The 17066-nt window shown below is 41.7% G+C and overlaps 1 protein-coding gene across 17 annotated transcripts in view; it reads right to left on the bottom strand.

The window, feature by feature from the left end:
• The window catches only part of LOC138785263 (E1A-binding protein p400-like), a 110359-nt gene that overhangs the window by 69187 nt on the left and 24106 nt on the right, over positions 1-17066 (bottom strand). For 16 of the 17 annotated variants that reach the window (XM_069961019.1, XM_069961018.1, XM_069961024.1 and 13 more), the window contains 11 exons: positions 15987-16265; positions 14977-15162; positions 14526-14666; positions 13479-13557; positions 11688-11743; positions 9566-9620; positions 8688-8771; positions 7412-7617; positions 5425-5602; positions 5170-5306; positions 562-731 (listed from right to left, as the gene is read on the bottom strand). In XM_069961019.1, coding sequence (XP_069817120.1) covers positions 562-731; positions 5170-5306; positions 5425-5602; positions 7412-7617; positions 8688-8771; positions 9566-9620; positions 11688-11743; positions 13479-13557; positions 14526-14666; positions 14977-15162; positions 15987-16265 — 1571 coding nt within the window. The remainder of the gene's footprint in view (positions 1-561; positions 732-5169; positions 5307-5424; positions 5603-7411; positions 7618-8687; positions 8772-9565; positions 9621-11687; positions 11744-13478; positions 13558-14525; positions 14667-14976; positions 15163-15986; positions 16266-17066) is intronic. The other variant, XM_069961023.1, reaches the window with a different exon arrangement.

The raw sequence follows: 17066 nt of genomic DNA, 5'->3' as shown, positions 1-17066 counted from the left end.
AGCGGTATCTCCTAATGGATGCACAGTCCTCCGCCGGGTTGGCTAGTACCCAGCTCTTTATCCAGGCAAAAAAGGTTTGAAGACAGCGTCCTTACAGTATCAGTACAGTACAAAAACGCGGTGTATATATATATATATATATATATATATATATATATATATATATATATATATATATATATATATATATACACCGCGTTTTTGTGTATGCTAAAAGAGTACCGCAGATCCGAACCTTTTTATAATGCAAGTCCATTATAAACTACATCCATTTTTACCATCTGTTTTTGTTTAACGGACAGCAAAAAGCGCAGTGTGAATCCCGCCTTAGCCTTACATTTGACCAGAATTGAGGACGCCAATCTTATTTCATTGTCATTATGAGTCTAATCCTAATAAAGCATTTATTCACCTGGAAAATTAAAAAAACTAACTCTGTCTTTGACATAGGATCTGATTATCTTTTACTACATTATTTAAATATCTCGCATTATCATGATCTTATTATAGTAAAATATTTAAATACTGTAACTCTGTCCAAAAAAATGTTGGCAGCTTAACCTTGGCAGATTGAAGATGGCTTCCCAATGCTTCTCGTTCATATTGCGGATCTGATGGACCTCATCCAAGACGAGGTATTTCCATCTCATCTTCATGAAGGCCTGAAGTCCCTTGAACAGCTGCTTGTAAGACGTGATACAGACATGGAAGTTGTTGGGCTCCTCCCATCTCTATAAAACAAAGATTAAGAGGCATAAAATCCTAGTTTGCAATAGTCAAGACGCCCAATAACTAAGGGCATTGAGGTACGAAGTGTGTCATTCTGACCATTCTGCAGTTCTATGAGAAATTGTATGACAGATAAGGGAGATGGCCCCCCAAAGGCTTATTAGCATATACAAGATGTTTCATGTCATCCCACTAGTTTTGTATTTCAGTACAAATATAAAAAAATAAAAAACAATTTAAACCAGTAAAGTCGTACAATGAGTTAAAGGGGTATTCCACTCAGGTAAAATATGTGTGGAATCATCCCACCTCCTAAAGACTAAAGACTAATAGTTTATTCCATGTCATTACCTTTTCAGTGTCCTTCCCCCAGTTCTGAGCTGCTTCTTTCTGCTGAAGACACAGAAAACCGTATGTGAACTTTTCTCTCCATCTCTCCCTCCTCACCCTCCCTTCCGAGACGGCTGATGTAAACAAGTCTCTGGCCGTCTGTCTCGGTGACTGAGTGACGCGTCAGGGTTAATCTGTGACCTTACTGTAATTAACCCTTCTGGCCTCACAGAGTGCAGAAACAGTGCAGAAACAGCCGGCCAGGGACGAAGCTTACATTAGCCATCTTGAAAGGTAGAGGGGAGGAGGGGGAGATGGAGAGAACAGCTCACACACAATTTTCAGTGTCTTCAGCAGAAATCAGCACCTCAGAACTGGGAGAATGAGACAGAAAAGTAAACGACATGTATGGAATAATTTGTAAGTCTCAAGGAGGGGAGATTATTAAACACGTATTTGTAGGTGTAATACACCTTTAAGAGATTGGCATAAGGGGAAAATCTCACAGGAGTCATCCACATGTGCAGTTATGAAGAAAAAAGGAAAGATTCTTGAAATTTTTTAAGAAGGCTGCACCACAGAAATACACTCAAGGTAATGTAACACTACCCATTAGCTACTGACCAAGCTAATTACTATATGGAGTTTAGAACAATATACTCTGCAGGCTTGGTATGTGTTTCTTTAAAGGAAAAGTCCGACGAAAATTTTTATTAAAGTATTGTTTTGCCCCCCAAAAGTTATACAAATCCCCAATATACACTTATTAAGGGAAATGTTCATAAAGAGCTTTTTTCCCTGCACTTACTACTACATCAAGGCTTCACTTCCTGGATAACATGGTGATGTCACTTCCTGGATAACATGGTGATGTCACACCCCTACTCGCAGAGCTGTGCGGGCTGTGGCTACTGGAGAGGATGATGGCAGGGGGACACTGAGGGACACAGGGCACTGGAGGGACACTGAGCATCCCTCTGCCATCATCCTCTCCAGCAGCCAAAGCCCGCACAGCTCTGGGAGTAGGGGTGTGACATCACCATGTTATCCAGGAAGTGACATCACCATGTTATCCAGGAAGTGACATCACCATGTTATCCAGGAAGTGACATCACCATGTTATCCAGGAAGTGAAGCCTTGATGCAGTAGTAAGTGCAGGGAAAAAAGTACTTTATAAGAATTTCCCGTAATAAGTGTATATTAGTGATTTAGATAAATAAAAATTATCGCCAGACTTCTCCTTTAGGCTATGTTCACACTATGTATGTGTGCGGCTGTATTTTTTATGCGGCTGTAAATGTGCGGATGAAACTACGGCTGTGGGAAAAAATAGACATGCGGCTGAAAACATACGGTCATTTACTTGGAAATCTGGTTCAACTAAAAATAACAAATAAAATCTTAAGAAAGTGATGGAAACACCTCTGGATGCATCTGGGAAAGCAGGGAACACAGTTTACATGAATCGCTATTACCGGGGTTTGCGATCCTCTGCAGTATGCCGATGCCGATGTCTCTCATGGTTAATATATTGAATTAATAAAACACATTTTCGTTGTAATAAAGTCCCTTTCATTGTTCAATAATTAAATTTAAACGATTCCATCATTTTGCAATTAAATATACTGTTAAAATAAATATAAATAAATGTATATTTATATATATATTTATTTTTTGACAGTATATTTAATTGCACAATGATGGATTCGCTAGAATTAAATTATTGAACAACGAAACTGATTTTATTTCAATGAAAATGTGTTTTATTAATTAAATATTAATTAGTACAGGAAGCTCCATAAGCCGTTAATTCATATTGCCGGTAATAGAGCATTCTGTACTAATCATCACTTTGCTTTAATTAAAACATCAAATGTTTCTTCTAATTATGTTATCACAATAGCATTATTAGAAGAAACATTTAGAATTATATGTGCGCTCAGCTGATTGGCTGATCGGCTGAGCGCACATATAATTAGCGGGTCCGCAGCACAGTGACTTCATTGTGCTGCGGACCAGCGAAGAGGACACATCGGGGTGAGTATACAGCTCTCCCCACCCCCTCCCCAGCACTGCACCCATCCCAGCAAGGAAGGGGGGTCACTTAACCCCTTCCTTGCTGGGATGGGTGCAGTCTGACATCAGTCTGGCCCCCAAGGGGTTAAGGGGGATGCAATACATCCTCCCTTAACCCCTTGGGGGCCAGACTGTAAGCAGCGATCTGTAAAGATGCTGCATACTGTAAGGAGCACAACACCGCTCACAATGATGGGTGTTGTGCTCCTGTTTGTGTGTTTTTTGTGTGTTTCTCCCTTTTTGTTTTTCAGATATCGGTATACTGGGGATTACGTCGGATTCCGTGGACTACGTTGATGACCAGCGATTGTTGTTGTTTTTTTATAAAATGGTCAATGAGGGGTGTGGGGGTGTTTTTATTTGAATAAAAAAAATTTTTAACTTGTGTCTTGTCTTTTTTTCTTTACTTTATAGACTTAGTAATGGATTCCGTCTATTAAATGGCTTCCACTACTAACTTGGGGCCTAGTGTTAGCCGGTATAAAATGGCTAACACTAACCCCCCATTATTACCCCAGTACCCAATGCCACCAGGGGTACTGGGAAGAGCCGGGTGCCAGTGGTCCCGGAGCGTCAAAATTGGCGCTCCTGGACCGGGCGGCAGCAGGCTGGTAAGATTTAGGCTGGGGAGGGCCTAAACCAATGGCTCTTCCCACCCTGGTGTTACCAGGCTGCTGTCGTTTGGTTTTTAACCCGGCTGGTTATAAAAATAAAGGGGGACCCTATGCGTTTTTTTTTAAATAAATAAATAATTAAAAAAACGCATAGGGTCCCCCCTATTTTTATTGTGAGCGGTGTTGTGCTCCTTACAGTATGCAGCATCTTTACAGATCGCTGCTTACAGTCTGGCCCCCAAGGGGTTAAGGGAGGATGTATTGCATCCCCCTTAACCCCTTGGGGGCCAGACTGATGTCAGACTGCACCCATCCCAGCAAGTAAGGGGTTAAGTGACCCCCCTTCCTTGCTGGGTGGGGTGCAGTGCTGGGGAGGGGGTGGGGAGAGCTCTATACTCACCCCGATGTTGTCTCTTCGCTGGTCCGCAGCACAATGAAGTCACTGTGCTGCGGACCCGCTAATTATAAGTGCGCTCAGCCGATCAGCCAATCAGCTGAGCGCACATATAATTCTAAATGTTTCTTCTAATAATGCTATTGTGATAACATAATTAGAAGAAACATTTGATGTTTTAATTAAAGTAAAGTGATGATTAGTACAGAATGCTCTATTGCCGGCAATATGAATTAACGGCTTACTGGAGCTTCCTGTACTAATTAATATTTAATTAATAAAACACATTTTCATTGAAATAAAATCAGTTTCGTTGTTCAATAATTTAATTCTAACGAATCCATTATTGTGCAATTAAATATACTGTCAAAAAATATATATATATATATATATATAAATATACATTTATTTATATATATATTTATTTTAACAGTATATTTAATTGCACAATGATGGATTCGTTAGAATTAAATTATTGAACAACGAAAGGGACTTTATTACAAAGAAAATGTGTTTTATTAATTTAATATATTAACTATTAGAGGCATCGGCATTCGGCATCATTGCCGGCTATTTTTGAAGTACTCCGTACGGACCGCCTGTCAATCCACGGCCGCATTTCCAGCCGCAAACAATGGTCTTGTTCATTTTTTACGGGTCCGTTTACGATATGGCCGTAGATTCATACATAGTGTGCACTGTGCAGCCGTATATCGGATACTTTCCAGCGTACGCATGAACCACCAAAAATACCGCCGCACAATTACAGCCGCAAATACAGCCGCACAGTTACATAGTCTGAACCTAGCCTTAACATGATGTGGATTAGCACAGATTGCATCTAGCAAAAAATTGTAAAGCGTAAAGGAAACCACCAAAAATTAGGCCAAAAGGACACTTTTTTAAATCTATGTCTGTCGATTAGGGTCTAGTAATACATTTGCTGTACGCTGTGGGAGATTAACTGTTACATGCAGAAAAAAATATAAAATAAAACAGAACAGTACACCCACACACTGCCTTACCTGTCGCTTTTTCCTTAGCTCTCTCTGCTTGCCAAAGTATAAAAGGAGTTTTAAACCTGGGCACCATCTTTTAAATTCCAGCTCCCACTTCAGAATTTTACAGCTTCTGACCACAATCAAGTGTGGACCCCAGTTACCTGCAAATATTACAACACATAGATCCCAGGTAGCAGTAGTGGAAAACACAGAATGACACAATCTCACATAAATTGCTGCTCCTATAAGAGTGTATTTTCAGCTCCCATCATTCCTTACCTTCACGACTGGCTAGATGTGCCATGAGAGCTATCACCTGAACATTCTTCCCCAGTCCTGACTCATCAGCCAGAATGCCATTGAGATTTTTCTTGTACTGTTTCTCCATCCAGTCCAGCGCCACCTGTTGGTACTCCCGCAGAGTACCATGAAGCAGATGAGAAGGCCGTGGCTTCACCTGGGAAGTCAAAATTGTTCAATCCCTATACAACACATAAATAATACATTGCACATTTGATCCATAAGTGGCAGTAGTAAGGGGTGGCATAGCACCACTGCTACCACCAGTGGATGTGTTGGGAACTGCAGGGCTGCTCAAGACCTGGACCTAGCACAGTCACATATCACTAGTGCTGCTACTGTAGCACTACTAAGCCTCTGATGTCTATTGTAATGCATGCACCTTGGAGCAGAGCCAGTGGTGATTGACAAGGCTGCTTCCTGAAGTGCAATGTCTAATACTAATACCCATTAGAATAGGGCGCTCATTATAGTGATATGTAACTGTGCTGGCACCAGGGCTTGAGCAGCCCCACAGTTCCCAACACTGCCACTGATGGCAGCGTCGCCCCTTTCTGTTGCCACTCAATGGGTATAGATAGATGTCAGCATACAGTCAAAAAGGGACATATATGCATACCTGTAGCCACCACATTTAGGTTAATAGCTCAAATGTAGTCAGCTGGTAAATGGGCATGGTCTGCTGTGCTTTTGAGTCTCACAAAATAAATGTTTACAAGTGGGAAATGGCCTGAATGTAGTCGCTACTTGACTATGCTTGGATCAGAATGCCTCAATACACATTGGCATCACTTTTTCATAGGATGTTGATAATCTCTTAAAAAATAAAACACACAAAAAGCATATAGGTGCACTCACAGACCCCGACCGGTCGTTTGATACCTTTCCCACTTGTCAACGCTACTCTTTGCCCTGGATTCAAACTTTTATAAATGATCCAAGTTTTACATCATGGCACATCGTGGTCAGGAAAATATATCTCCCAGCATGCATTGCTCCCCAGAATCAACTGCCTTTTACCCGCCCACCACTGGCTCATTTTGCTTCTGCTTTGGACAGTAAACTTTGATGGGTGAGATGTCAGTGCTGGGTGGGGATACAGATGGGGTGTTACAGCTTTCCTGACCCAGAGAGGAGACAATGATCACATGTCCTCTGTCTCAGAAGGGAGGGGGAGGACAGAGGAATGGAGACAGAGTGGATCAGGCAGAGAGGATTTTAAGCAGCTTTAGGGTGTGAGTCAGGATGTGCTGCAGACAAAATGACCAAATTCATGTAATAGAAACCTATTACAAACAAGCTTAGGTTATGGGTGGGGATTGTACAAGGTTAACTCTTTCCTAACTGGAGTTCCCCTTTAAAGGGGTTATCCAGCGCTACACAAAAATGGCCACTTTCTTCCAGAGACAGCCCCACTCTTGTCTCCAGCTTGGGTGCAGGTTTCGAAACTCACTTCCATTGAAGTGAATGGAGCTTAATTGCAAACCGCACCTGAACTGGAGACAAGAGTCATGCTGTCTCTGGAACAAAGCGGCCATGTTTTTGTAGCACTGGATAAACCCTTCATAGAGTTAAACCTGTTCTGGCATCAAGCTGTCAAATCCTGGCCCCAGATATGAGCTTTCTCCAGACTGACAGATAGACAGCCAGTTTATCTCAGGTCTATGTCCATCTTAGCGACAGCACACAGATTACTACAGGTAATGCCCTCTTTTATGGCCATGTTAGAAACATGCAATACTGATCTTCTTGTCATCACAACTGCAATGCTTTGTGGGACATCACGAGTGGATCTATCACAGGGTTTTACTTTTATCTAAAAATATTAACATGAAATATTCCTCATTTCTGTGTCCTTTTTGTTGAAGAAAGATTTACAGTATCAACAGTAACAGCGTATTCTGCAACTAAACATCCATCACCAGCCTATATATAGGTAGTAGGAACATATGTACTGAATGCTTACTGCACACGTGATCCGTGCACTTCCACTGGGAAGAAGTAACTCTGCTGCCCTGGCCACATCTCCAATATCTCTAGTGTGTTTCCTGGAGCTCGAATGTGCAGGACTTGCCCTGTCAGCCGATCTAAACTGGTCTGTGTCAAGTAAAGAGTCAATGAGGATCGTATGTTTCTGAGGCACATCTGAATCTCTGCTCAGGTCTTTCATGTCTGCCAAAATAAATAAAAGTTATTAAAACACTAAGAGCGACTTGTACTAACATAGAAATGTAACAAAAGGTCAGATCCATGCCCTGGCAGCAGATTCTCCACAATAAACATGTAGTTTACAGCACTGTGAAACTGGAGAGGTCTGTTTTGGATCAGAGGTCTAAGCAGATTCTGATTTTCAGGCTATTTTCATACAAAGTAAGTTCCGTGGGAATCACGGCCATTGTTACAACGGCTGTGATTCCTACAAAACTCACGTAGTGCTGCCTTCTGAGGGAATCCCGGACGGAGTGTATACACATGGTATACACTCTGGCCGGGATCCTTAGCGGCGCCGTAGAAAACTGACAACGTAGAAAACTTAGCGGCCGCATAAAACCCTGTCAGTGCACACTATGGAGTGAGCGGCCCCGGCCGCACGCTCAATAGTGTGCAGTGGGGAGTTCTGATGCGGGCGTGCACGGATGTGCCCGCTTCAGAACTCTGCGGCCCTAAAAATCATCCGGCCAGTACTGCAGTACCGGCCGGGATGATCTTTTCAGAGACCAGCCGATCTCTTACGTTGTGTGAACATGGCCTCACTGCGCATTTCTCCCCTTCAATGTAAAGGGAATAAATCTGTTGTACATCTGCAGTAAAATCCACAGTATTGTATTTCCTGCAGAAAGTGGTGTCTTCTTTCCAGTCTGACACAGTGCTCTCTGCTGCCACCTCTGTCCATGTCAGGAACTGTTCAGAGCAGGAGAGGTTTTCTATGGGGATTTGCTACTGGTATGGACAGTTCTGGACATGGACAGAGGAGCCTTCATACCTGCATCATAATTTTATTGTCATCATTGTTGTGTTCTGTCATAAAAGCAGGACAACATAGATAATAGTATGATTAGATCCCTTACATGCCAGACAAGAAAAGTGTCCAACAGACCCCACTGGCTTTAATGGGGCCCATTTGGTTTTCGGCATGGTGTCCGGCATCTTTGAAGGAGTCTGCAACAGAGGCTCCTAACAGAACCTCCGCCATGTATACAAACAGTCTTTCATTAGCAAAACATAGAGAAGAATAACCTTACCCTCCCGTAGTAATTCAGAGAGTTCAGCCTGGTGGTCAATAGTCCCTTCTTTGGTTTCCTGCTCTGCAATGGTCATTCCTTCACCTAGTGATTAAACAACAGGGTATTTTTGCATTATCACATGCCCAATGCTTAATGAGGCTGTCCACCTTAAAATAACTTGTCCCCTATCCACAAGATAAGGATAAGAGATTGTGGGGGATCTGACCTCCGCACCCTCCACTGATCTCTTGTTCGCCCCTCGGCTCCTTTGTTTTGAATATAGCCATGTGTACGGAGTGTGACACGCAGCTCTATTCATTCCTATGTAGCCGCCAGAAAGAGCCAAGTGCTGTACTCTGCTCTCGCCAGTGGCTCCATTTATTTTCTATGGCGGCTCTATGTGGCGGGGAGTAAGGAGGACAGACCACAATCTCTTACTTCTCCCCTATCCTGTGGTCAGGGGACAAGTCAGCTTAACGTGTCTAACCTCTTTAAGGCTGGGTTCACACTACGTATATTTCAGTCAGTATTGTGGTCCTCATATTGCAACCAAAACCAGGAGTGGATTGAAAACACAGAAAGGATCTGATCACACAATGGTGTAATTGAGTGGATGGCCGCCATTTAATGGCAAATATTTGCTGTTATTTTAGAACAACGGCTGTTATATGGAAATAATGGCCGTTATTTACTGTTATATGGCGGCCATCCACTCAATTTTAACATTGTGTGAACAGATCCTTTCTGTGTTTTTAATCCACTCCTGGTTTTGGTTGCAATATGAGGACCACAATACTGACTGAAATATACGTAGTGTGAACCCAGCCTAAAGATGTCTAGCAGCTCACTCTATTAAAATCAATGTACAGTCCTTTACTGAACAGATATGAACAAACCTTCCCCATCACTCCAAGAGGCACTTGCTTTCCGTTTTCTCCAAGAAGGTGAAATCTGTCAAAAAAGACAAAGATGATATTCTATTTCAGGATACTTATCTGTGCCTCATTTATTATATTAGAAGCAGTTTGTGCTTGTGTGTCTCTATTTTGTGTTATTTGCGCACACATAGTTCACATCTACTTGTATTATCTTTCCATCATACATGTGCTTATGTTATGTCCATTGTGCTGACTGGAAGGCTCCTGTACGCAGGCCAACTATAGCCAACAAGCGCTCCTAGAAACACTCATTTGGTCAACAATCGGCACGGGAAATAGTCTGCTCGTCAGCTGATTGGATCGTTTGTAAAGCGATAAAATCAATTGTTATAAGCCGTACATCTTTCTGTGTAAATAGGGGATGTGTCGGTGATAACAATGAATGTTAATGAAAACAATCAATGCAGCGATTAATCGCGCCTTGTAAAAAAAAATACAAATGAGCAGTGTACTTGCTGATTGGTAATCATCTGCGAAAATCACTTAAAGGAGAAGTCCGTCGAAATTTTTTTATTAAAAGTATTGTATTGCCCCCAAAAGTTATACAAATTACAAATATACACTTATTACGGGAAATGCTTATGAAGTGCTTTTTTCCCTGCACTTACTACTGCATCAAGGCTTCACCTCCTGGATAACATGGTGATGTCACTTCCTGGATAAAATGGTGATGTCACTTTCTGGATAACATGGTGATGTCACTTCCTGGATAACATGGTGATGTCACTTCCTGGATAAAATGGTGATGTCACTTTCTGGATAACATGGTGATGTCACGACCCGACTCCTAGAGCTGTGCGGGCTGTGGCTGCTGGAGAGGATGATGGCAGGGGGACACTGAGGGACACAGGGCACTGGAGGGACACTGAGCATCCCTCTGCCATCATCCTCTCCAGCAGCCACAGCCTGCACAGCTCTGGGAGCTCTTATCCAGGAAGTGACATCACCATGTTATCCAGGAAGGGAAGCCTTGATGCAGTAGTATGTGCAGGGAAAAACAAACTTTATAAGTATTTCCCATAATAAGTGTATATTGGTGATTTGTATAACTTTGGGGGGGGGGGGGGCGCAATACAATAGTTTAATAAAAATTTTCGCCAGATTTCTCCTTTAATGTAAAAGGATCCTTACAGATTACATCCCCACTGATCAAAGTCTGAAGGGAAACGATCAGTAGGCTAGAAGCATCTAATCTGCTGATATAACCCAATAGCGCACAGGGCGCTGAGGATGAAGGGAAGTTTCTTACCTTCATCCTCTGACTTTTCCATGATATTAACAGTTTATCTCATATGGTAATTAGGTGTTTTGGTGCACTGAGGGCAGAACAACTATAATCCACCCGGCCCTCCTAATAAATAGCAGAGCACAGTGACCGGGGCGGATTGGTGAACTGAGGGTGGTAGCCAAGCCCACAGTAAACCAAAACACCTCATTGGCATAGGAGATAAACTGCTAATATGACGGAAACTGTGCTGAGGATGAAGGTAAGAAACGTCCCTTAATCCTCTTTGCGCTTTGTGTGCAATAGGGACATATCAGCAGGTTAGAGGCTTCTAAACTGCTGATATTTTCCCTTTAGGCTCTATTCACACAACATATATTTTCATAAAACCATGGCCGTTGTACAACAGCCATGATTATTATGAAAATATATGTTACCTTGCTGTCTGTGGGATCCTGGCCGAAGCGTATACACATAGTATACGCTCTGGACGGGATCCCTTGCGGTGCCGCAAACAACTGACATGTCAGTTTTCTATTCATTGAATAGCGGCCGCAGAAAACCCTGTCAGTGCACACAGCGGAGCGAGCGGATCCGGCCACACGCTCTATAGTGTGCAGTGGGGAGTCGCCCGCATCAGAAGGGATGCGCCCGCATCAGAACTCTGCAGCTGCAAAGCTCATCAGGATGATGTTTTCAGAGACCGGCCGTTCCATGACCCAGACCGGTCACGGAATGGCCGGTCTCTTACGTACTCTGCACATTAACATTTAAGATTTATTTATCCATACAATAAAATAAAAACTTTGTGTTGCAAATTAAACTAATAAAGAAACAAGTCATTGAGTCTCTTACTTTATTGTTTCCATGTTTATGTTTCACACAAGCCTCTTCGATTGCTTTCAGCGGGCCTGTAAGTCAAGATTTGTAATGTTATTTACTGCATTTAAAAATCCACGGCTTCTTCTTTCCAGCAGTGCTAGGAATGAGACTTGGGGGAATTGAGGGATCACTGTGGCATGCACATTTTTAAAGGGCTGGCTGCCGATGAGAGAACCCCTTTAAATCCCACTGAATGAAAGAAGGCAATTATAGCAGACTTCCCAGAAATCAAATCACTCTATAGATTATCTACCTATATCCCTACTTTTGGAAGGAAAACTACAAGGCTGGGTTCACACTTATGTTTTTCCTATCATTTATTAATTGGTTACTTTTAACGGACAGAAAAAACGTAGTCAACACTATTTTTGTGTACGTTAAAAAAATGCATTTTTTTTTTTATAATGGAAATCAAGGGAAAAACGGATCCAAACAGACGGCACACAATTGCATCAGTTTTTTCAATAAAATGTATTTGTTAAACAGATAGGGAAAACGTGAACCCAGCCTAACTTAAAATCTTTTTAATTAGAATGTGTCCCCATATGTGCCATGGCTTCCATTATGCCTTTAATGGAGTATTTGGGTTCCATCAGGGGTGGACTAGATGGACTATATAGTCTTTTCTGCCATCAATCTTCTATGTTTCTACTAGCACTGTAGAGTTGGCACAGTGCTGCTTCTTACTCTACAACGTGCAGGGTATAGTGAGGTAGGCCATAATGGAATAGTGGTGGGATACATGTATCCTGTCAATCTAAATTCACACAAACTTTACAGATAATAATCTATGGAAGTCACAATAGTACTGTTAAATGCATGCATGTTACTACTAAGCTGGCTGTACCACTTGGTCCACACTATTATATCAGTACTGTGATACCTAAAAGGTGGCACTGATCTGTAATTTTAAAGGGAAGCTATAAGCAGGTTGGACAAATCCGCGGCTGAGGAGGAAGGTTACTTTTATCCTCACTGCTGTTTCCATGCAGTTAAAGTTAAATCGCTATGCTAATAATATGCTAATTTGTTGCTTAATCCAACGTCTAGTAAGGCCTTTTGGAGCACTGGGGGCAGGACTACTGCACTGGTGGCAGCACCCGCTCCGCTGATATTCACTAGAAGGGGTTGGCCAGGGGGCAGACTGGTGCACTGGGGGCGGTGGTCCCACCCTAGTGCACCAAACTACCTTATTAACACAGCAATTTAACTTCAAACTGCACAGAAACATTGCTAAGGATGAAGATAAGACACATACCTTCATCCTCATCACCTTGTGCGCAATAGGGAAATAGCAGCAGGTTAGATTCATCCCTTTAAAGGGGTTATCCAGCGAAAATCTTTTTCTTTGAAATCAACTGGTATCAGAAAGTTATAAAGATTTGTAAAAAATTAAAGTCTTCCCATACTTATTAGCTGCTGTATGTCCTACAGGAAATGTTGTTTTATTTTCAGTCTGACACAGTGCTTTCTGCTGACATCTCTGGCTGAGACAGGAACTCTGTCTCGGTTTTCTATGAATCCCCATAGAAAACCTCTCCTGCTCTGGACAGTTCCTGTCTCGGCCAGAGATGTCAGCAGAGAGCACTGTGTCAGACTGAAAATAAAACAACACTTCCTACAGGACATACAGCAGCTAATAAGTATGGGAAGACTTGAGATTTTTTAATAGAAGTAAATTACAAATCTGTATAACTTTCTGACACCAGTTGATTTGAAAGAAAAAGATTTTTTGCTTGACAACCCCTTTAAGGTATCACTTACCTTTCATTGAGTCTACATTCAGGTTCAGTGATTTCCTCCTTTTTTCTTGAAACTCCATTTGTAATTTAATTTCCACAACCTAAAATATATAGAAATAAAATTTCTAATAATGCAATCTCACTACTAGCAAGGCGTTATCTCTAAAATAGGAGCATGTGCATATAAAAGAATTATAAATCTGTCCAATAAAAATCTGGCCTAGATCAGGGGTGGTTAGGGTCTTTGTGAGAGGTTACATATTAGACAGGTCTGACAGGATTACTAGTGGCATAGTTGAAAACAACAGACAGTAAACTATTTCTAACCTGAAAAACAATACAGCCTAGTTACAAGCAGTAAACTATAAAGATTCTTTTATACTACTTTTTCTTCTTATAAACTACACCATGCAAATGGATTGCAATGGGTAACATGAACATTGACATTACTGGGCAGTAACAGAGGCTCAATGTTAGTTTTCCGTCATACACTGTAATTTTCTGCTGAACATCTTCTTGAGTAGTAGTAGTAGTAGTAGTAGTAGTAGTAGTAGTAGTAGTAGTAGTAGTAATAGTAGTAGTACTAATACTAAACAGAACACAGAGATGGTGACTTCACTAACCCCAGGGAACACAACACATCTATTGTCGAAATGTTTATTGGTTCTAAAGAACTTGTAGTCAATGTAATACAGTGGTCCCTCAACAATATTAATTGGTTCTAGGACGACCATTCTATGTTAAAAATGTTGTATTTTGAGACCAAAATTTTATGGAAAACTAGCCCAGGTACAGAGCAGCACAGGACATGTAGTATCACACTATACTCAGAGAATCACTACTAGACAGCCAACCAGTGCAGGCACTTCACTAATACTGGGGATTTACCAGTAAAATGGCCAGTTTTATTGGTTGATCATCTAGTTATTTACATGTCCTGCAGATCCTGACTGTCCATAGCATTGTATGTTGAGTCTGGTCTCAAGTTACGATGATCCAGAAAGGAACATTGTATGTTGAAAATATTGCATCTTGTAAGTTGAGGGATAACTGTAATGTAAAATCTCACTTGTTCAATGTTGGACCAGAAATATTCAATCTCTCTAGCAATTGTAGCAGCGATCCGCTTCAGTTTGTTCTCTTCTTCTTTCTGGGCTCGTTCATGGTTCACTCTCTTTTCTTCGTGGTAGCGGGCAGCAGTTCTTACCAACTATACAAAGAAAACAGGAAAAGGTAACGGTTATAAAACTATCGCCAATGGATAGCTGGCTCTATAAATTCAGGGGGCAATGGGTAGCTGAATATATAAATTCAGGGAGCAATGGATAGCTGACTATAATGATGTTCTTTATTTCAGGTTGTTTTTATGCAAATATTATTTTACATTGTGAGCCTGGCCTCAGGGTGTAATGCTTGTAGGTGCAGAAAATAATGGCACTCCATTACTACACCGTATATAGTAGAAAACAAGCGTGGTAGATTTGTAAAATGGTCCAATGGTCCAGTTTCTCTCAGTTTACCTTCTTTGCACTGGCCATTTTCCACATCCTTTCTTGAGCAAAATCTGCAGCCATCCACTGCATCTCTTCCAACAAGTAATCCCAGTGAGATTTGGGCCTGGATGGTTCTTGTAGCTTTGGAAGCCTCCTCAAAGACCATAAACCTTCCTTCCGAAGCTCTGCAATGCGCTGATGGACAAGGTTTTCCTATGAGGTATACATTATTACAATACCAAGTACAACAGTCAGAGGAAATAGTCTTTTAAAAAGAAAAGCATATAGATGCACTCACTGATCCCCCCCCCCACCGATTGTCTGACACCTTTCACAATTATTTACGCTGCTCCTAGCCCCAGATTCAAACTTTTACAAATGATCCAAATTGTACATCATGGCACCCTGCCAGGAAACTACATCTCCCAGCATGCACTGCACCTTAGAGCCAACTGCCGTATATCTGCCCCCCACTGGTTCAATCTGCTTCTGCTTTGTGCAGTTAACACAGTACCCATCTATCTATGTATATATCTATCTTTCTACATAGATAGGTTACAGACGGCACATTACAGTTAGCCTGGCAAGAGAAGATACACAGATCATGTAACCTCTGTCTCAGAAGGGAGGGGGAGGACAGAGAAGTGGAGACAGAGTGGATCAGGCAGTGAGGATTTTCAGCAGCTTCAGGGTGTGAGTCAGGATGTGCTGCGGAGAAATGGCCCAATTCATGTAATAGAAACCTATTACACACAAGCTTACATTATGGGAGGAGACTGAACAGTGTTAAATCATTATTAACCAAAATTCCTCTTTAAACTTGGCCATTGAGGGTGCAAGAAATAAAACAAGAAGGAAAGTGTCAGCTGCACTTTTATACAATATTTTATACAGCAACGCTTTATCAACATCAAACATACTCCAATAATACATTGAATAAGTGAGACAATAACGTTAACTCGGATGGGATAACACATGCTGCAGGTGAAGTAGCTGACTAAGAAGACTTGTAATATTGCTGGTAATACTTGTCTCACCTGTTCCATCAGTTTGTCTTGTGAGCTCTCTGGAGTGGCCCCAGCAGCACTCTGTGCAGGAGTCGGGATTTTAATGCCCACTGTACCAGCAGAGGCTTTGGAGACGCTGGCAGACAGGGCTTTATTTGCTGCTTGGTTGGTTCTGTTGGTCGGCAGTGAGAAGGATGCAGCGGAGCTATTGATAGAGAGAGCGGCAGGAGCCACAAACGAACTTGGTTGTGTGTTGCTGTTGGTAAGACGTTGTTGGGACTCTGCAGCCGGCCTCATCAGGGTCACAGTCTATTGGGGAAACAATAGATTGCTTATAAAGTTCATGCATTGTCTTCTCCGTATCAAAAAAAAAACTATCGAAAGCAATGAAAATAGGGGACGCCAATGTAGACTGAAGCCTAGCCAAAAAAATACCAGATTATCCCGTTTTCCAATTACACTTTAAAGGTAAAGCGACGGCGGAGTGTCCTGTCACCCTGTGCTTTGGACATACAAACTGCATCCTGGCAGCCAATGCGGCAAATGTCAAGGAAGTGGACTCTTCACTTTGCTTGCCCAGAAATCTCTGTGTATAGAGCTCTTCTAGCTTCTCAAATGACGGACAGCTCTAGTGTCCAATGGGAAACCACCAGGAATGTCAATCATAGCTGAGAGGAGGGGCCAGGAAAGATCTGGGCATCTTAGGCTGGGTTCACACTACATTTTTGCAATCCAATTTTTTTCGCAAAAAGCAGGTGAAAAACGGATAGAAAAAACGGATGCATGCGTGTGCACCCGTTTTTCCATTGACTACCATTATATATATATATATATATATATATATATATTAAAAAAAACGGATCATTTTTTTTTTAGTGGACACAAAAATGAGGTCGACCACGTTTGTGTAGGCTAAAAAAACTGATCCGTTTTGATCCTTTTTTTTTTTTTTTTTTTTATAATGGAAGTTGCATCCGTTTTTTTCATCAGTTTTCATCCGTTTTTTTTACAAAAAACAGATTGCAAGAACGTGGTGTGAACCCAGCCTAAAAAGAAGGGCCCACCTCCTGAGCACTTGCTGCAGTGACACTTGGGACATCAAACAAAGTT

This window comes from Dendropsophus ebraccatus, chromosome 3, assembly GCF_027789765.1.
Source record: "Dendropsophus ebraccatus isolate aDenEbr1 chromosome 3, aDenEbr1.pat, whole genome shotgun sequence".
NCBI lineage: Eukaryota > Metazoa > Chordata > Amphibia > Anura > Hylidae > Dendropsophus > Dendropsophus ebraccatus.
The sequence above is the reverse complement of the archived record's forward strand: the minus strand, read 5'-3'. Positions and strand labels throughout refer to the sequence as shown.